At 36.5% G+C, this 23,307-nt stretch overlaps 1 protein-coding gene across 1 annotated transcript in view; it reads left to right on the top strand.

Moving 5' to 3' along the window:
- Positions 1-389: 389 nt before the first annotated feature.
- The window catches only part of LOC136241679 (uncharacterized), a 91,882-nt gene continuing 68,964 nt past the window's right edge, over positions 390-23,307 (top strand). Inside the window, exons 1-2 of the mRNA XM_066032933.1 lie at positions 390-520; positions 6,520-6,600. Of these exons, the coding sequence (XP_065889005.1) occupies positions 6,534-6,600 (67 nt within the window). The 5' untranslated portion in view covers positions 390-520; positions 6,520-6,533. The remainder of the gene's footprint in view (positions 521-6,519; positions 6,601-23,307) is intronic.

Raw genomic sequence — 23,307 nt, 5'->3', positions numbered from 1 at the left:
GGAATCAGTCGATTTATTTGTAGTTAATGTAATTGCATGTATGTAAGTAGTTAGTTAATCATGTACGTGTATATTTGATTTTTTCTTGGGGCTGGTCCCCCTGGACACATCAGTAATTACTGGCTGTCCAGTATAATTAAAATAAAATTTAAAAACTGTAATTTTCACTAGCTATAAAGCTACGTCGTGAAATGTTAGCACTGGCTAACAGCAGCAGCACACTATTCCAGCCCACTTGCACTCTAATGTATATAAACAGACGAACGGAGTCTCACCAGTACTTCTCCGATCGTACATAATCTATGCTCCGATATACATTTTTGTGGCTAGTGTGTGGTCTAATTACCGGAAATTAATGTTACGCTCATTAACGTCATAACCGGACAGGGTCATAAAAAGTATTAGTATTAAAATCGCAACTACTGACTTGAACTGGTCAGAAAGGAATAGAAGCTCGAATAGAAATACACCTCCAAGGTTGTGCAAAATCAGAAGAGGCAAGACAAGGGAACGGAAAGAAGTGAGTAAGATCGTTACGCATTAATTTTGCCCGTATGAGCATGCATAGATCGTGCTCTAACTTATGTTTGTAACTAGCTAGGTCTACGTATACGCCGAAACTAATACATTATTTGACATAAATGCGACGTAGCTATAGTGATCTATTACTCTAGCTACTGAACAGTCCACTTCTTTTTTTTTTTAACAGTCCGCTGGTAGCCAATGAACCCGAAACATAGCTACTAAGGTTAACTACGCCCCATCCCTAGTGATGAGACTGAATCCCTGTGAACAACTTTGTTTAGATAGCTGCAATTCTCACCCAATTCTCCTATTGTTTTATCAAGATCAGTGAAAAACTTATTCTGGTGAGTGAACTTCGGTGACAAATCCTCAAAAAATCCAGTATGCTATAGGGTGCCTGATATTATAATCACTTTTATTAATCATAATATGGCTTATAAACCAGCTTTGGAAATTGCTTATTAAAACTGGTCGATTTTCTGTGGGACATCTAGTTGCAATATGTTGCAAGTCAATAGTTCACCCAATTCTTGACTGTGCCTCTTCTGTCTAGGACCCCCAAAGCTACTAATGTAAATATCCAAAGGGTTGAATCTGAAGATGAGCTGGCAGATTTTGCTTGGATGATTTCTCTCCATATTTCAGTGTAACCTCTATGTTACAGTCTCTAGACCTGCAGAGTCTCCAATCCAGAAGGAACAATGCTAAACTTTTATCATTATGTTACATATTCCCTCCAACTCCTTGATCCCCAATCAGCGTGATTCAAGAAACGGATATATTACCCAACTACAGACTAGAATAGGCTCTTATAAGTCCCTTTTCCCATCCACTTTTAAGTTATGGAACTCCCTCCCCCTTTTGTAAATTAACTCCCCCTCCCTTAATCAGTTTTGTAATAATACCTGTGCATTATAAATCTCTTTTTGATTTCTGCACAGCAATTAATATAAATCTAAGTGTCTTTCTTGTCATTTGTGTAATTCAGTGTTGTTTGTTTGTGCGTGTGCATGTGTGTGTGATGTTTGCTATTGTCTTGCTTTGTGTTAATGTACATGTATGTTTAGTTTGTTATTCTTTTGTCATCCAACATCGTATTTTAAATGTAACTTTTTGTCCACACCTCTGTTTCATTGAAGTGTGTCCTATCTGTGGCCTGGGTAAGAGGGCCATGCAGGCCAGCTGTGCTGATCCACCTGGTCCAAACATTTTTTATGGAGTGGTACAAATTAGCTTTATGGTTTATGACAGATACTGATTAATGGAGAAAATGTAAGCAAAGTTTTTTTAGGGGGGGGGGGGGGGGTGGAACCTGAACGACCCCCTTCCTACTTGCCACCTCTTGAAATTTAAGGAAGCCATTTGACACAATTTCTCAACAGTCTGCTATTTGGCTAAAAAAATCACTTCTACATTTATTTTGATATATGTATTTAAATCTTACAGTTGCAAATTTTCAAAGTTTCTCTTTTACACTAATTAAGATTGCTTCCAGATTAAATCTTTTGATTACTATTTTTGAAAATTTTCCTAGGGGGCATGCCACCAGGCCTCCTAGCTATTGTAGAGCATGTGTTTGCGCACTGATGAGAACCCTCCTGACTGCATTGACCTAACCAGACTACTAAACTCTACAAAGGAATTCATTTATCCTTGCTACTCCTTTGCCCCCTCCCCCTCCACTGGCACTTTACCGCATATTACACTGGTAAGTCTAAAATACTTACTGTTACATGTTTGCTGTGAGACTTCAAAAATGAATATAATATACACACAGTCTAATTATCTCATGGTGAATGTATTTGGGTATATTTGACATGTATACTGTGAGAACAGAGGAGGTTGGTAACGCATCATAGCCCTATGATGTATTGATGCATGTTATTGCACAACCAAAAATGGTGTTTAAAATTGGTGTTGGCATTTTCTTCCCTTTACATCACATCCACGCGAAGTATTCATGATGTATTCTTTGTTTCTTGGCTAAGAAAGCCACACAGCATGCTTCGTGGCTGAACGAAGGGCACTGGGAGTCATAATTCATTGATACTAATTTGTGCATTAGAACACTTTATATCAATACTGAGGTGTTGGGGTTGAATGGGTTAAACTTTTCTTTGAGATCATGAGATGTTTGATGACATGTGACTAACTTCCTCTGCTGTGAGAATGTAGTTTCTATGAATGAGCTAATGTTAAATGTAAGTCAAACATACAATAATGTCTCCAAACAAGTATGAAGTAATTAAAGTATTATGGTAAGGTATTTGTCAATATTTATTGCCTCATTTGCTGTCATGTCTGTAGTTTATTACCATTTATTGTTTCTGAGAATTGGTTGTTTTGAGAATTACTTTCTTGTGAGATTCATGGCTGTTTATTATGTTTAATGGTCTAGTGGGCCTGGGATAGATCCCCCTTACATATACATTGCTGTGTGTGATTTTGATTACCTTGTTAACAGCTTTAATATGTCCTGAAGAGATCGATGCAGAGTAAGTACTACTTAAATATATATTCCCATATGATAGGTGTCTTATATGAGTTTCAAACTGTGAAATATAAAAATAGAAACTCACTGGTTTCGCTAGGAATCTGATGGTATTTCACATTAGCTTAAAAGTAGAGTACTTTGTTTTGTAAATGTGCTTCTCTTAAAGCTTTGGGTGAAATAAATCACTATTCAGGGGCATACGAAGGAGGATTTCCAGGCATTTCAGAAAGCCCCTTTGGGTTTACACAGTGCCTGAGACAACAAGAAATTGAAACTTCAGGTTTCCAGAATCTGGAATCTGTCATGGAACAGGACACATTTTGAACTTTTATTTAGTTAAATAATAGTTTCTCACATAACAGCAACACCTGTAGTATTGTTCTGAATTAAATGTTTGGTCAAAAGATCGAGATACTCTAATAAAGCAGTCAAGAGTATAAACCTAACAGTTACTTAGCTGTAGTGGAAAAACCTTTTTAAAATTCCTGTGTACACCCCTCTTGATCTTTGTACCAAAATTAGAATTCGGAACAATGCTATAAGTACTGCTATCATGTGAGAAACTATTATTTAACTAAGATAAAAAAGAATGTGTCCTGTTCCATGACAGATTCCAGATTCTGGAAACCTGAAGTTTTAATTTCTTAATGTTTCAAGTACTGTGTAAAATCCAAAGGAGTTTTCTGAAACCCCTGGAAACCCCCCTCCATATGCCCCTGCCATTACAAGTATTTTTGTGCATATATACAATTTACATAATAATCATAGCAATGTTGCCACAGTGACATTATAGTTTGGTATGTATGTAATCTGTTAGTGGCTCCAACTTTCTCTGGTATGCAGCTGAGTTTATTCACATGACTCCATGACCTCATCTGTCAGTTCCTGCAGAACATGTATTTTTATTATAAGGCTGCACAGGAAATTGACAGGACACAGGAAGTTGCTGCCTGTGTAGTCACATAGGCATTATGTAGAGCAAATTATTGTTCCTGTGCTGCACATAAATATTCAAAAATTCTGCTTGGACTCAGCTTGTTTTAATTATGATATGATATGGTACACAATATGACAATAGGGATACAATACTATTTGTGTGGTGTAAGGATTTCGTTGATTGTATAAACCATTCTGGTAATTTCTGACCTCATATAGAAACAATACCTTTATTTATGGAAACCTAGGTTATGCATAATGAAGATCTTCGCACATTTATCACTGAGGCAAGTCTATCTGCCACATGATTTTGCTAAATTATAATTTATTTTGTTATGTTGTACAGTAGTATTATGTACACTTGAGAAAACGATTTGTGTAATAGCCATGTACAGCTGCATTAGCAAGCTCCAGTCCTGATAGCATAGGGATTCTGCTTTACTTTATACATGAATGTGTTGAAACACCCAACAAATTGAAATTGTTTTCACTAAAATCCAATTTGACTGTTTAAATTTGTCCCTTTATTACTTGGTAGAAGTTAATAAGTTATGTGGGAGTATTGTGTATTTGATGTATTTTCACTTACTTCACTACAAATGTAACTATTGTTCCCATGTAAGCTACCTCAGACACTTTCCATTGTTTTAGTCAGCTTTTAGTGGTGTTGCTATAAATTACAAAAGGGTAGGAGGGAAAGGGTGATGGCTATATACTTATTGTAAGGCAAAATCAAAATGCAGTCATCCACAATTCAGAATAGAGAGGACAATTGTCACTTTAGTTTTAGTGCCAGACAGACACTAATAATAATCAGACACGACAAGTATCTTCTAGGAAAATGTCAGGATACCCTGGTCTGTGTATTCGTAGTCTGTGTACTCTTCAGTTTCCAGTTGTGACCACATGCACCTAGTTTCAATGTACAAAATTTAATGTTGTATGGACATGACTAATAGTTTGGCAGCTGCTTGTTTGCATACAGAGTGTGATCAACAAATGCCTAGTGATCAGGATTTCTCAGATGGAACAGTATGTCAAGCAAATAAACACACATAAAAGACTTTGGCTTTGGCCGCCATTTACACACAGTCATGCCAAACCAGTAGATTACTGGGCCACTTGTGTACTATTCAGATACCACGAGTGAGTAGACAAATCCTCCAGGAGGGCAGGACTAGCTATAGTACTCCACAGGAGTGAGTGAAGGTATTGTCCCACCACCTGTTATGCAAGACATGCATGGACAGTTGGCATTTGTTAATTACAGATACCACCTGTATGCTTTGCAGTAACCTACGTTATATGTCTTAATTGAGCAAGCAGTGCTATAATTTTAAAAGGAAAGATTTGTACCTTAAATGTGTTTTGATTGTACCTATCAATATCATGTAACTTTAATGAGAGGAAGTATGGTACATAGGTATATATGTATTGAAACCATAAGAAGGACATTCTCTACAGAGATTCTCATAGTTGGAATGATAGTAGACTGATGCTCTCATGTAAAAAGCTGCTTTCTAAAATTATCATTGATTCAGAATACCGTATGAGCACAATTTTTGGTGTGGAATTAAAATTGGTGATTTGGCAGATGCTTACAAAATCAAATTTTGCCATATTTTATTATTAGTGTTTCTAATATTGTAACTGACTGAACAGGCATGAGAGAAGCAAGCTAACCCAAGACTGAACCATAGATTATAGAGGGGTGCGTAAGCTCTTTTATAATGTATTCTTGCACAGAGCTGATTACTTTGTTTCCTTTTGCTGCACCGAATAAATCTCTGTCCTCTCACATGAAAAGAGTTTCTACAGTATGCACACCAATGAGGTAATTCAGCTCTTTGTAAACGAGACGAGAAGCAAAAAGCCACTCAGCTAGCTTAACATGCATTTCATCATATTAAACCCTTGCCAAATGGTAATTATTAAGCAAAAATATTCTGCTCACCAAATTTCAGTATCTTGCTGATTGCATTGTAGGCAGCTTCAGAATAGCGAAACCTGTGCTGCTCACCAGTGCCAAATACATACATATATATATATATATATATATATATATATCAGATTACTAGTGAAAATTTTCTTGGTACAGCAAGCATTGTTAGATTATTGGATAAGAGAGGGGCTTCACTGTGTAAGCTTGGCTTCACCAGATGTGAATTCTTACTTCACATACATGCATGCCATTGTACATGTGTTCAGTGTAGTTAGTATTTGTATGTGTACAATACTTATGAAAACCATCATTGACTCTACTGAAACAACTACTTTACGTATGTGCCATAAGAACAAAAAAAGAACTGCAGTAATGATCAATACATACAGTTGTGGGAGATGAGTACATGGAGATTATAATTTCTTTCTTCTGTAGTAACACTGTATGTATACTAAAAAATATATATATATATAATATAGTCTCTTCCATTGCATGACCTATATTCTTTATTCAGCAGTTGGCTGTACTTCTTTAGTACATGTTGACTACCATACATGTACATGTGTACATATTTACAAACTTATTGTGAAATGTGCTTTAAATTGTGTTTACATTATCACAGTTTCTCATTCAAACATGATGGATAACATGATGTTACTCTTGCTGGTACTTCCATTGGGTGCATTCAGTTATAGATATGACTGTAAGTAATAAATATGTGTGAATCCATTGTAGCTACAGAGTAGTTTAGAAATGGTACATTTTGTACATTACATTGATCTGGGAATGTTTTGTGAAAGAGCTGATAATGTAATCACATGGAATTCCCCCAAAACAACTATCTAATTATTTGTTCCAACCAAGGTATGTTGTTCTAGAATAACAACTATTAACAATCAGAGATGGCTAAACTGGTTTTGCACATCTTTGGTAGTGACATTATCCTAACCTGGGAATATTTAATTGAAAAAATAAGCACGACCAAGCCATCATTCTGGCCACACATTTAATTGTCTGATATACACCCCACACTGGCTTCCATTGGTCACACATGTCTTGATACTGTAATTATCTGCGTTTAACTTCACTGGTTTATGAACACTATGATTGCAGATATGGGGCGACCATTTGTGGATATAAACTGCACTACAGACCATGAAGCACAAACACATACCATTAATATATTTTGGAAAGTGGATCCACCTGCAAATCTAAATCTCACACCTGCGCAAATCTCATATCGTCTGGCAGACGCTAGAGCAGATATTGACTGTGATAGTACTAAGAGGACAGTGGCTGTAAGTTGGTCACATATATAACATACTAATGCTATACTACACACAATGTATTATTCATATGCATACAAGTGAATAGATGTATTAGAATCTATGTAGGTGTCACTAAAACTATTGTGTAGATGGTTTGTAAAAAAAATTATGCTTTTGAATAATGAGAGGAAAAAGAAAGAGGCGCCAAAAACATAATCCTGAATGTTGATTGATGATGCATAAATACCAATGGGATGGTTTCTAGGGAGAAATCTGTTCGTTTTTCAATTACCAAATTTATTTTAAGTAATAATCAAGGTTTACCTCACCAGTGTTTTGTACGATGTTCACATATGCGTATACTGTAAGTTACTTACTCATGTATCCATCAGAATGACTATAGTAGAACTTCAGATGATATCAGTGACAAACATCAGTTAAGCTATGAGATCTCCACAAATTATCAGTATTATGAGTCTTGTGCAGTGTTGGTTTTCTATGATGATTTTGACGACCCTTTCCAGAATTTTAGTATCACTACTACTGTAAAAGAGTGTCAACTTGAAGGTTAGTTATAAGCAAGAGTTCATAACAAAAGGTACTATTTTAACTCTTGGTTATAAGGAGAGCTAATTGTAACAAAATGTGAAGAAATGCTTAGTTCCATATATGGTATTGTTGAATTCTTGTAATTGACATTGCATTATGGCCACTGTTGGTATAACGCTTGATCTTGATTGACCACGGCCACAGTATGATATGGAAATAATTATTTTAAAAAGGAAGAAGACAACTACCAATGAAATTTCAATGTGTAGTACCACCAGCTACATTTAGTAAAAAGTATCACTTGAAGAAATTAAGAGACCACTGAAGTGCTACAAGGCAAAATTAATAATATATACCCTGATTTATTGATATACTTGCAAACAATGAATTTGTAGCTTCCACAATGCAACTGTATGTCTGTATGTTTGGCTTATGTCTCATAGTATTTGTACTCATCTTTCTGTATTGCAATATACGTACATTCATATCATTGTTATAAAATGTGGGCTATACATGCATGGGTACATACAGTGCCAATTATGTATAGTATTTGCTCTCTATAGTTCCCAGCAAAGTCCTGTCAACCCCTTCAAACATGACTATAGAAAATGGCTCAACATTTAACATAACATTTGAATATTATGCTGTACCCCCACCAAACTTCACATGGTACATCAATGATGAGTTTTATGAGACAGTAAACAACACAACATCACATGGTACACACACTATGGTGTTCACTGATGCTACTCAAAGAGGATGGTATCAATGTGTGGTAGAGAATAAGTTTGGAATTGACAACTATTCTAGTTTTGTGGAGATTTTTGGTAATACTTTATGTGATTAAACAATAATACAATATTGTGTATACATGTTAATAATATCTAATCCAAAACAGCCAAGCTGTAAAAAAGTGTGCGCCCTCAAAAAGGCTATGGTGAAAAAAGATGTGAAATCCAAGATGGCGGCCAAGAAATGGCTGTGATGGTAGGTTAATGGTAAAAATTTTAATAACGACAATTCAGGTGAATTTTTGTGCCGCTTGGTCTTGGCACAAAATTCACCTGAATTATCATTATTAAATTTTTTACCATTAACCTACCATCACAGCCATTTCTTTGCCGCCACCTTGGATTTCACATCTTTTTTCACCATAGCCTTTTCAAGGGCCGCACTCCTTTTTTTACAGCTTGGCTGTTTTTGATTAGATTTCACTTCTTTTTGGATTTGTATACCCCAAAGCCGGCCTATGGCCAGCTTTGGGGCTCTTTAACCTATCTTTTTTTCTTTACCACAGGAAGAAGAAAAGATGAAGTACATGTACTTTAAATATTTTATCAGTAAATGTACAAATTATATATATAATACATATATTTATTACAGAAATCTCCATGGTGGTTTCTTTTTAACTGAACACTCTACAAGGTGACTTCTTCTAGATGCTCTCTCTACAGGGTGAATTGTTTGTAGCTGAACGATCTACAAGGTAACTTCTTCTAGCTGATCTCTCTACAAGGTGATTTGTTTGTAGCTAAATTCTGTACAGGTGATTTGTTGCAGCTGAGCTCTTTACAGAATGGTTTCTTTGTAGCTGAATTCTCTTCAAGGTAACTTCTTCTAACTGATCTTTCTACAGGGCAATTTGTTTGTGACTGAATATTCTACAGGGTGATTTCTTTGCAGCTGAACTCTCTACATGGTGGTTTCTTTGTAGCTGAACTCTCTACAAGGTAATCTTTTCTAGCTGATCTCTCTACAGGGAGACTTGTTTGTAGCTGAACTATCTACAAGATAAGTTCTTCTAGCTGATCTCTCTACAGGGTGATTTGTTTGTAGCTGAATTCTGTATAGGTGATTTGTTTGCAGCTGAGCTCTTTACAAAATGGTTTCTTTGTAGCTGAATTCTCTACAAGGTGACTTCTTCTAGCTGATCTTTCTACAGGGTGATTGGTTTGAAGCTGAACTCTCTACAAGGAAACTTCTTTTAGCTGATGTCTCTACAGGGAGATTTGTTTGTAGCTGAACTCTCTACATGGTGGTTTTTTTTGTAGCTGAACTCTACAAGGTGATTTCTTGTAGCTGAACTATCTCTTTCCATAGTTGCATGAACTCTCTACAAAGTAACTTCTTCTAGCTGATCTCTCTACGGGATGAATTGTTTGTAGCTGATCTCTCTACAGGGTGACTTGTTTGTAGCTGATCTATATACAGGTTACTTGTTTCTAACTGATCTCTTGAATTCTCTTCAGGGTGACTGCTCTATTAGGATGACTGCTCTATTAGAGTATCTCGATCTCGCACTTGCTGCACCAAGCTGGATTTCGTGTTATAAGTCCGTGGCTTTAAGTCTGATTCTTCTACACCATTGTTGAGCTTTTTAAAGATGATTACTCCATCTGTACAACGATTTTCAAAGCATTACCCCAAGCGGTTTATCTGGTAGGTGTGGCAAGCAGTCGTTTTTTTTTTATTAGCTAATCTCGATTGCATAATTGTTACACACTGTTGGTTTTTTCGTTGTATCTTCCTGGTTTTAAGCTCGATTTCTTTCAAACCACAAAAGGTTTAAGGTTCAATAGTTAACCTATTCACCCACCGATTTTCAGCTACTTCCCATACGCGGTTTACCCTGTAGGCGTGACAACATATTGGTGTTATTTTTTTGTGGATAATCGCTTAACACTCTGCCTGTTTATCGTATTCCAGCCAAAGTTGGTACCGAGACGCGCCTTTATAACCCCCTTCTGTGTGCCAAATTTCAAGGCAATCGGATATGGCGTTCGCGTTTTATAGCAGTTTTTGTAAGTGTGAGAAAAGAGGAAGAAAATATGAAGAAAAAAAAACGTAGAAACTAAGCCAATTTTTGAAGTCGCATATCTCGGGAACGCTTCAAGCGATTTCGCTTAAATTTGGAATTGTGGAGTTCTGAAGTTGGAGGGCGTGTCCACAGCAAACATCGTCTTGTTTCATCAAGGCAGCACAGAGCTACTGAGGTGCAAAAATTGCGTTTTCGTTCTTCCTGTCAATATACTCACGGGTGTTGCGCGCCGGCTTCTTGGGCCGCACGACACACTACTGTGTGTCTTGATACAAGTAACAATCAGCAGGGTATCAGTCCCTTTTATAGCTATAGGATATTGTACAACTGTCATTGTAAAAGTACTCTAATAGAATAGTAGCAGTAGTTGTTCAAATACAACAGTTGATGGGTGAAATTTCCCTTAGAATTGATCTCAGGAGCTAAATTTCCAGTGGCATTATATATATCTATACCAATTATTAGTAAATTCTTGTACTTACTGTATAGAGAGTAAACCAAGTGTGTTGTTGTAAACATGATCATGTGAAATTCATGCACTTACTCACTACCCTGACTACCAAACATACGCACATGTCCACATCCACACACATGCAGTTGCACACATGCACACATCACATGCAACTCCACATGCACACAAACATCACAATGCATGCTGTACACGTATACACACATGTAATACATGTTCCATGTTTACAGTACATAAAATGTTGCACCTCACAATGACCTCCAGTAAGACAAAGGTAACTCCATGATACACACATTGTAGCTGTTGCTGGTAGACAAAAAGGTATGTCTTGGGCTGAAGTGACCAAAAACAGTGAATAAATCATGCCCATAAGATTACCACAGTTCTAGGCATTAGTCAGTCAGTCTGTTAATCACATTGAGTTAATATAAATGTGCTGGAAGTGTTTGGGGTGGCTCTGAAGTCACTAATACTGTCAGGCTGTCATGAAGAAAAAGTAAGGTTGATTTTAGGAACATAGTCATTATAAAATGTGGACTATACATACATGAATTTATATGGATACACACAGTGCTAATTATGTATAGTGTTTTGCTCTCTTTAGTTCCCAGCAAAGTCTTGTCAACCCCTTCAAACAGGAGTATACAAGAAGGCTCAACATTTAACATATCATTTGAGTATTATGCTGTACCCTCACCAAACTTCACGTGGTACATTAATGATGTGTTTTATGAGACAGTGATTGGTACAGCAAATAATGGTACACACACTATGATGTTCACTAATGCTAGCCAAGGATGGTATCGATGTGTGCTTGAGAATAGCTTTGGGCCTGATGAGTACAGTGTGTTCATTAGTATCAAAGGTATGCTTATCCCTAATACAATCCATCATGTCTTATTGTTGTGTTTTATAATCATGCATCAGGTAATTAATGTTAATTTGATAAACATGTGTTTTTAACAGCAGCTACAATTGGAGATACTTCTTCAGGTACTCCAACTCCTTCAGCTACTTCAAATACTTCAGGTGCTTCAAGTACTTCAGTTACTTCAGGTACTCCCAATACTTCAGATACTTCCAATACTTCAGGTACATACAGAGTGTGGGTTCCATTTATTTCATGTACTATACTATTGTATACAGATTCTTCTCTAGCTGCTATTATTATATCAATCGTTGTTGTCTTGATCATGTTTGTGTTCATTATTACTTTCCTTGGAGTGGCCACATTCAAGTGGAGAAGGTTTGTATCTCTTGTACCTGTGTATAAATAGTGTAATTTCAATGTAGGAAATAGTTCAAGAACCAAGGAAAATGTAAAAAATGTTTAAACATGTGTATACATTTCACCAAATGTATTTAAAAGAATACTAAGCCAGAACTAGACAATGTCACAAATACATTGTAGTACGTTTTAATGTTTAGGCATTTCACCTGTTACAAAAATTAGAGACAGATTAGAGACCAGCCCACAACAAACTTCTTGTCATGTACTTTTTTCTCTTCCTTGTCACAACAATCATTATACATGCATACATACATACGATTACCCTTTACATGATTACCCTTTACATTAAAAACCCAAAGCAAACCAGCAACCATATTCATTTTCTATATGCCGCTACTCTACAACTTGGTAGAGACTTATGAAACTAATAAATCATATTGTATTATTACTGTTGAGATACTTGGATTTGTATTATTTAGTAACCCTCAATTTAATGTCCTCGGTTAATAAAATAATGCAGATATATCCGAGCAACAACCTACACTTATGTACACCTATTTTCATCCACATCCTTTTGTTGTATATATTTGCTAACATTTAAATATGTCGCTGTTTTATTTACAGAACAATATTCTCAATAACAGTGACATGGAATAGTGAAAAAGGAGTTAACTATATGGTATGGGGTACAGTACAGTGGAACCTCAGTTATCTGAACCCCTTGGGACCAGGGGTGGTCCATAAGTCTGAAAAGTCCATATCTCTGAAACTGTGTATAAATTAACTTAAAAACATTTTCAATATTATCAGCTACCCTAATAGAACAATCACTACTCTAATAGAACAGTCATTTTCATAGTTAGGTTGACTGAGAATATAAATATTGAGGGCCAGATAACTGAGGTTTCACTGTAGTTAGTATATATAAATAAAAAATAAAGTAATAAGATAAGTATGACAGCATGAGGAGCACAAAAGCAATTAATGTTGGCTACAGGAATGCAACAACACTAAAATTATAGTTAAAATAATGTTCTTTTGTACCTTGTAGCACATACGTTTGTAGAAATGTTTCATTAACAGTGTAGCATAATGTCACCTTCAGTTTTCATATATTTTAGTGTCAAATTTCTGTGATTTAGACAATGTCACTCATTTTCAGCTAGCATTCACTGAATACAACAGACATCTAAATACAGGCCTCTAAGTACTGCCATTTCGTGCACTTTTACATACCTAGGTGTACAGCATGTCTGCATGGTGCAAAATTTTGACGCAGATGAATTGGACAACTGAGTATTTTGATAATAATATCATATAGTACAGTACCACTGTGTAATAGGGATCATGATGGTTTGAACTTCTCTATCCAAAAATATCACCCAAAACCAGCATCACTTTTCCTTCTTGACAGCTTGGCTGTATTGGTTAGCCATAATCAAACCCAAACTTGCCTTTAGAGCAACCCTACAAGTCTATACAGAAATTTTAAATATTAAACTGACTTTATTATTATTATTAATACTCAACTAACTGACTGACTGATGCATTCAGCCAAGCACAACTTAACTATGGTTAGTTTATACAGTAGGCTTGATTTCCTTGCTGTTCAACAATGCTTAGGTTCTAGACATGCCCTTTTGCCAACTGCTGCAACTACATCATGGACTTACCTTTATCCTCCTTTGTGCCCTGTTTCTTTCCCCACTACTTGATTTGCAGGCAGCATAATGGTTTCAGTGCTGACTATCACAACAATCTTAACTCAAGTAGTGACTGGATTGATTGCAGAAATATTTTCATGCTATTTTTTGTTTGTAATGTTGTGTAACAGGCAGAGCATAACTGAAACAAAAGTGGAATAACCATGTCGCTTTCAGTAATTGATGGTCAAGGTGCACATTACAACATAATAATTAACCATACAATGTAAATGTATGTCATTTCATTATTATAGTTCTGCACTTTCATGTTTGTTACTAAATTTTATCACTCCCTAGATGCCACCAGTGGATAATGACGATCATTCAGAATGTGGCAGAGATGCACCTAGCACAGTTGAAAATCTTGGATATAATAATGATAAAGTACATGAGTGGATGAAAGGTGTGCATATGCCTACAATTGATGAAGACAGGGATTCAGTAATTTCAGAAAATCTATCAACCGAAGAAATGCTAAGTCATGTCTGCAGCAATCAACCTGGCAAACTAACAGACTTCTTACCTGACTCAGGAATAAGCACTATAAACAGTGGTGATTCCAGCATACAGCCGAAAGGCTCAACTTACGTTACAGAAACAAAAGTTGTTGAATTACTGCATGGTACTTCGTATGAAGGAAAGGTGTTGACTGAAACCCCATCTAGCAATCAAGTTGACTCTCAAACAAATTCCAAGCACTTCGGTATATCATATGATGATGACTCTCTTGCCAATCACAACACTGCACTGCAGGATCAGTATATTCATTGCAATGCTGCAACTGATCTGAACACTGCAGCAGACAATAACAGATCTTTACCACAATTGGATACCAGGCTACCATCAGCCAGTGATAGTGTTATGACTAACACATTATCAGAAGGTACTTATATTGCATCTGCTAATGATGGCGCTTGTCTTGATGAAAAAGCTGGCACTAGTGCTAGTGTAGGAAGCGACTGGTCTGAGCCAATGCATTCAACTTCCCCAACTGATTACAATACTCCTAATGATAATCAGTGTAGCACCCCAACTACAGGAGTATATCAGTCGTACATGGATAATACTAACAGCTTCCAAACTGTTCCTGTAGACTTAGAAGTAACTCAGTCTGTTGTACCACCTTCCACTGCTACTGATGCTTTAAATTCAGTTGAAGAAGGAGATTATGTTGGTCATGATATTGCATCAGGTGTTGTAAATACCAATCAATCCCCTGCTACCAATGGTTGCAATGCTGACTTCCTCACTAGCCATACCACTACATCAAATGTTGGGAAATATGTATCTTACAATGCAGCTGTAGTAGATGTACACAATAGAAATGGTTTCTTGCCACATTCACAAGATGGTCCTTCCAGCCTAGGGATCATCCAACTTGTTAACAATTCACCTTCTGAAATAAAAACAAATTCTGTTTCTTCTAGTATTTCTTCATTGCCGTATGTTTCACTTAATGAAGACAGTAACACTATACCACTGCCACACAATTCACAGACCACAGCTGCTGGGGAATATATACCATATAGTACTGCTGGGAACCATGACAAAACAGTAACTGACAGTACACAAACCGCCAGCTACCTTCCTTACCTTGAGAAAGATCATCTTCCTACTGATGAAATAGCAAAGGATAATACCCTGCAATTTCTAAGTAACAGTTATGTTACAACATCTGTGTAATGTCATTCATCTTATTTCAAGATGTGTGTACTTTGTATATGACATTAAATTTAGTTTCCTGCATTTATGTACACTCTATCTAGCTACTTGTACAAGTATGCCAAACATGTCTGGCTGAATTCGAATTCTTTCTATTTTTTGTAGGTTTATAATAATTTGTAGTATTCCTTCCACACTAATACTCACAAGCTAATTGTTCATACATGCTGTGTATGTGAAGACTACTTGTGAATAATATACAGTACAGTGTGATTTTCATAATGAGTGTAGCCATGTTAATACTGCCAGTTTTTCAGCTTCACTACTGTCCAAAACTTAGCATGTACACTAGTTACATTGAAGTGCTGTGTGTAGCACAAGGGAGCACTGTTGTATATATAGCTAAGTCAATTTGCAACATGTTTAAACTTGGTTTATAGTTGAAGAATAGGTCACTTTTATGCACAAAAACCTTTGTACTCCCATGTTTCTAATATCATTGTTTTTAAAATCAGGAAGATTAGATAGGTCTCTTACTTAAAATTGATGACTCAGACATGCATGTATGGTGAACAGCAGTAGAAGCCATAGACAGTAATGATCATGACCTGATAATGGTATCATGTGACAGCTTCTGCTAGGTCAACAAACAGCTGCAGATCTATTTAATGAAATTTTGATCATGATACTTTGATCATTGATTGTGATACATTGATCATGATACTTTCTTTAATCATTGATCATGGTACTTTGATTATTGATCAGTATAAGTACTTTGAACATTTTAGACTGATCAGATATGCGATTACCACACTGTTAAAAATAAAGAGTAACCACCACTCTGAAGAGTTCCCAGTGTAGGGAGGTTTTAACACCCAACACTCTGAAGAGAATAACCATTACTCTGAAGAGTAAGTGACACCACCTTCAGAGCATGTGTTACTCCCCAGTTACCCCTTTAGAGTAATGGTTACTCTCTAGGGGTGTTAAATCCTCCCTACACTGGGAACTCCTTGAGAGTTGTGGTTACTCTTCATTTTAACAGTGCATAATTCGCATTATTTTCGTGTAAAAAAATTTTTTTGGTCAAAGTTAATCATAACACACGTACATACTGAAAACTACAACATACTACTACTTATTACCTAACTATATATTTATTACTACCTACGTACCTGTCTATGGCTTCTACTGCTTATTACTACCTACGTGTAAAAATATTTTATATGATTTACGTGAATGACTAATTAGAGTAGTTCAATCGTATGTAATAATTTTTGTTCAAGAAATTTTTTGCATACAAAAATTTATGTGACCAGATTTTACAAAACCGATCCAAATCGCATATCAAACTATAGCCACTCCAATTGGTAATTATGTTTCTGGTCCTTTGAAAATGCGTTCTAGGTGCGGGCGGGCGGAATTCAGCAACAAAGCAACAATGAAGTGACTGCTCAATTAGAGTACTTTTGTAATTTACTGACTGTTCTATTAGAGTATATCGATCTGTACTATGCACTATGTCCATTTCTTGCAGGTTTTCACTAATTATGACACTTAGATAGTTAGGTTTAGCATACTTGTTGCAACCCAATATTTGTTTCTGAAATCCAGGTTTTTCAAAAAGCTGATGTGGGCATTTTTACCATGTATTTCTGAAATTTAACATTCTCAAAAAAAGGATGCGGGCAGTTGACCAGAAACATAATTACTAATTGGAGTGGCCTAACACCTCCAGTGGATAGCTACACTATCGTACTACTAGTTTTGACATAATAAAAAGAAAAAAAAAGGAAAAAAAAGGTTTTGACATTCAATACCACTCAAACTACTCGAGGCTGGTTTCAACAGACATCTTTACTGGGTGGTGTTTTGGAACAATAATTACAGTATATCTAAAGGCTCTAATTCATATTAAGTATTATCTGTAATTCACCTTATTGTAGTTGTACTGATTTTATTGATTTGTCTATATTATTATGTTTTCTTCATTTTCCTTTGACATTGTACAGTATAGGTAAACGAAGATAAATTTTCTCTCCCATCTTATTCTAGGATTTCTATTGACTAAGAAAATTTCAATTATTTGTATACAGGCTCAAAATTGAGAAAATTTAAAGAAAGTCAATTAATATTATACAGTCAGTTTGCTTTTGGATATTTAATGTCAAAAATTTGACGAATTCATACATCTCATCACTGGTCATCTGAACATTTTGAAAGTGATACCTCACTCAATCAACCATATATTCTGTTTTAGACTGAATAAAGTCATGATCACCTAGTGTTTTCCTGTCACCAATAACTTTCTAGTTAATTTCTCTGTGGATATTATGCCCTGAAACTGAAATTAGGTGGTCTTCTAAACTACTTTTTCTTGTCAAGATCAGTAGAAACAACTGACTTCCAATCAGCTACTGTATTGTAGTAACAAAACTTGCCTTGGTCATGCAATAAATGAATTGAAGAGACCTGCTTGATAAATCAGGTAGTAGAACAATCACTGCATGAGACAGTTATTAATATTTTATTATTATCCTATTCCATTTTCCTGGAGGGTTCACTGATAAAATGCAATTTCAGCAACGATAGCGGCTAGCCAAGCTGCAAGTTTTGATTCAGAAAGCGTTCCATTCTGTAAAATAGACCCCATCCCAGATTCAACTCACTATTCAGGCTGAGATATCTAGCATTAATCCACTACTCTCACGACTGTTAATGAATCATTGATGTTCACACAATATAGCCTCCTTGAGGTATCTGAATGTTTGCTCCCCACGCACTGCACAAAATTGCTTTAGATCCTGCTTAGACTGAATTGATTCAGCTTGCCACCATACTTGTTTCCTAGTATACTGTAGCTATATACTGATTTATGCTGATTAGAAAGGCTGAGCCCTAGACTGTACATTCTAAAGTCAAAGTAAGCAAAAACAACTTGCATACTAGTAAACACAAGTCATGCATTGAGTTCCCTACTTGATACATCCGAAGATGAACACATTGAGTCAGCTATTCCCACAATTAGTACTTCGTTACTAATGACAACCAACAAGAACCCACAATCGATCCTTAAATTCGTTTTATCTTTCTTGGGGTGCGTTTGATTACCTGCTGGAAGTGCCACCGTTAATATAACTTGTACAGCAATGGTACTGTTGATTTCAGTTCCGTTTGAACATTCCGTCCGTATGGCAAGCGATCAGTAACAAAATTATACCCGACGTTCAAACTTCGACGTTACGTCGAGATTGTGTTTCGACGCGACGTAGAATTTTTCAACGTAACGTCGAGATTTTACTCTAATCAATGCTCCTTTTATTCTTATAATTTCGTGCCGTTTTAATCATTCCTTTTAGTGTCGACTGACCTACTCTGAGCTTCATAGCGTGTGGAAGTGGTTCTCCGTTGAATTATTTATTTATTTATTTTTCCTCCGTTGAATGGACAGAAATGAGTGATGATGGAATTCTTAATGGCTGGAGTGTGTTCTTCACTGAATTAACAGATTTTTTGACTGAGGCTGGAAGGAAATTAGGGATTGCTAATCAAAATTATACGGAGTACGTAATGCAGCATATGTACATAGCGTTTAGTACTTGTTCTTACATAAGGCGCAACCTGGCTAATTCCCCCAATTTTTGATTAAAACAAATGAATTATAAAGCACCCTCAGATATATTTATCGCCAATGGGCACTATACGAAGACTATTATTATTATTATTATTATTATCAAATTTACCACAATGGAAGGCATACACAAAAGGCAAAGCCTGTACAAGGTGTCAGCCACAAAAAAGAACACTACAACTACAAAAATATACAACAAACAAATAATTACAAAACTGCACAACAATACAAAAACATCAATTAAAACACACATAATGGTATAATGAATGCCGGAAGGATTTTGGATTTGGATCATTGAGGATGGTTAATGGTACAGAATTCCACAGAAAGACAGTGTTAACAAAGAACGAGTAACGGCGAGAGTTGATGGTTGACTGTGGTGGGTTTATTGACAAGTGACTTCTAGTAGATGAAATTGAATTAAATTTACAGTGACAATTAAACTTGATGGATGTACGTTGGTGATAAATATTATGGAGGAAAGAAATAGAAAGGTACTGACGTCTTGATTCAAGGGTAGGGAGATTAAGCTGAGAGCAGCAATCACTTGAAGATACAGTCCATGAATTGGTCCGTGGACTCCAGCGACTGCCACAAATCCAACGTGCTGCCCTATTTTGCAAAGATTCAAGTAATTTAATATCTCCCTTGGTATGTGGAGACCACACAACAGCAGCATACTCCAGAGTTGGGCATACAACTGCTTTGTACGCCGCACACTTGGCCACACAGCTGCATCCAAACATTGAACGCCTTAAACAGTTTAAGGACTTGGTGGCCTTATTAATCGCATACCTGCAGTGCTTGGACCAACTCAATTTACCATCAACTAGCACACCAAGGTATTTGACAGGATTGTTCCACAAAATTGATTGACCATTAATATAATAAGTGAAATTAACAGGTTTCCGTTTGTTTGTGATGGCCAGTGCTTCACATTTCACAATATTTAATTTCAGCTGCCAACAATTCGTCCAGTTGGAAATTGCAGTCAAATCATCTTGAAGAGCAGAACATTCCTGTTGGGTATTAGCTGGGGCATAAAGCAATACATCATCAGCAAAAAGTTTAATTTTAGAGTTCTTTACGACAGAGTCTAGATCATTAACATACAACAAGAACAAGAGAGGGCCTAACACAGTTCCCTGGGGAACCCCAGAAGTAACATTGGCCCAATCAGAATACGCACCATTGATCACCACTCTTTGTTTTCTGTATGTGAGAAAAGATCTTAGCCATGACAGCACCTTTCCATTTATTCCCAAAGAACTCAGCTTTAGAAGAAGGCATTCGTGCGGCACTGAATCAAAAGCCTTGGAAAAATCCAGTAACAAGCAGTGAATAGTACTTCGTTGCTCCAGGCCCAGAGACCAATCGTCAACAGCTTCAGTCAAAAGTGTTACAGTAGATCTCTTGTTCCGAAAACCAGATTGTGAAGGACTGAGCAGATGGTGGAGCTGTAAGTGGTACTTATCCAGTAGGATACAGAGTTGGGGTTAACACTATTAACTGTGAACCTGGAATGCCTCAGTTTGACACTAGCAAAGACCAGTTAGAATATTTGTTTTCACTTGGCTTTAAATGGACTGAAGTTGCAGCACTGCTGGGAGTTAGCAGAATGACTATAATACAGGTACATATACAAAGATAACATGGTATTTACTGCATTGTTGATAGGAGGAGAGTTGAGTATGGACTTGTTGATGATTCACAAGCACACATCTGATCAGTGAGGCAGATCTTAGGTCTCTTGTAGAAGACATTAGAAGAGAAACACTCTTTGTTGGAGTTTCACTACTGTATGGTAGTGTACGTGCACATGGAATCAAAGTAACCAGGGAAGAAGTTCACTAAAGTCTCTTGATCCTTTGGGCTCATCACTTTGATCACCCTCTGGAGCAACATCCAGGCGGCCATATTCTGTTCCAGGGCCAAATTCACTGTAGCACATATAGGTATGCTTTATATTTTAATTCGATAATTGTAATCGACTTCATGGATTTTCCAGATTCACACCATAAATTGATCAGGTGGAGACTAGTCACCCATGGTGGCATTGATGGATACAGTAGATTAATTGTCTATCTGATGTGTTCGTCAAAAACAACTCTGAAATTCAGCGAATGAGATAATTCTCTCTTGCGTCAGAATGTAGACCCATTAGCACCATCACAGAACTATGGATTAGAACTTTATGAACAAGCAGTAAACCTTATTCTCACCTTTACACCTTTATAATTCTGTGACATTAAGTATCTGTTTAATTATTAGCATTCATTATTTTAAAATATCACTTTCAAAAATTGTATAGTAGCATAAATGATATCTCCTAAGTCATAATATGAACTGGTGTACAGAACCAAAAGCTTGCAAAATCCTGTGGACGTCGCGTCCAATTTCGACGTAACGTCGAAGTTTGAACGTCGGGTAACTGATCGCTTGCCATACGTCCGCGCCGCGAGTTATTCCGTGGCGGTTTTTAAAAGTAAAAGCCATAAGAATATTTACGGATTGGTAACAACCACTCACCAGAAGTCAGTGTGATACCACAATATCACAGCTTAGCTGAAAAAGGGTTTGCTGTCGGTGAGGAGGCTAAGGATGACCATTATTTGGAAACTGTTAATAACCATGGTGGTGAATTTTTCCCCTGGTTTGCGAGTCGTTTGGTGTTTGGACACCCTTTGCTTTATCAACCTTATCCACGATTGCCGACCGTACCACTGTTAAAAGTGGTATTCCCAGACAGTTTGCAAGGAAACAATTGCTTCAGCGCTTGTCAGTTACTCTCTGGCGATATAATGCCAAAATGATCCTGAGGCATTATGGCTTATGCCCAGAAGATGGCATAGACTTGTTGAACTAAGTTATTAATTAAGGTTGTTTTGTAGTTAAGGTAGCTAGTTTTGTAGTTAAAGTACTTAGTTTGGTAGTTAAGCTAGTTAGAATTTTGTATTTAATATATTTAATTTTACTTTTAAAAAAACGTTACGTAAAAAAAAAAAAAGAAAAAGGGTTTTGGCTTCACATCAAACGTAACGCGGAACTTGTAACGCGGACGGAAGTGTTCAAATGGAACTGAAATCAACAGTAAGCTGCAAGCTACAATTTGAGAATCATTCCGTTCCGTGGTTTAGTCCATCGTTCCGTTAAGTTCCGTAGAATAGAACCCACCCCTGCGGCCTTATCTGGCAATATTCATTGCCTAGGCATCTCAGCCCATTATATAATTATACAACCAAGTAGTAAGAATAATACGAAATGCGGTTAAAATTACGTCATTAATAATAAATAAATAAATAAATAATGTTTGAGAAAACTACGAGGCCTAGAGACATGAACTAATTAATTATTATTATTAGCACTTATTAGCACTGTTTAATTATTATTATTATTATTATTATTATTAGCACTTTACAGATTGCTCGAAGGAGAAGATTAGTAAACGAAGTGGATATTTATGCGGTCACCGGTCACGGTTCAAATATTTATTTAGCCGGTCGTTTTTGGGAAGTGTCACCTGTAGAGTTATAGGTGACACTTCCCAAAAACGACCGGCTAAATAAATATTTGAACCGTGACCGGTGACCGGTGACCGCATAAATAGTATCAAATTCGACCAAAACTAGAGTATGCATCCTCAGTCTGGGATCCTCACTTATCTAAAGATATCCAAGCCATTGAGAGGGTGCAGAGAATTGCTGCCAGATGGGTAAAATCTAACTACAACTGGGAAAACAGTGTGACCAGCATGCTTTCAGAGTTGCAATGGCCCGCATTGAACATTAGAAGACAAATTTCAAGGCTCTCTATCTTATACCAAGGACTACACAATTCAGTTTCACTAGAAATACCTACCTATATTACAGCCACTACCACCACACCCTTCACTAGATTTCAACATTATTTTCACTTCAATATACCTACTGCTAGAACTAATCATTATCATAATAGCTACTTTCTAAAATCCTTTCGTGATTGGAACTTACTACCCATTTCTGCTATCGAAGCTGCTACTCTAGATAATTTTACTAATCAACTACGTAAGTTATTAATTGTATAACTATATTATCGTAAAT

Source organism: Dysidea avara, chromosome 12 (genome assembly GCF_963678975.1).
Source record: "Dysidea avara chromosome 12, odDysAvar1.4, whole genome shotgun sequence".
In the NCBI taxonomy this organism is placed as follows: Eukaryota; Metazoa; Porifera; class Demospongiae; order Dictyoceratida; family Dysideidae; genus Dysidea; species Dysidea avara.
This window is presented reverse-complemented; position numbering and strand designations above follow the sequence as displayed.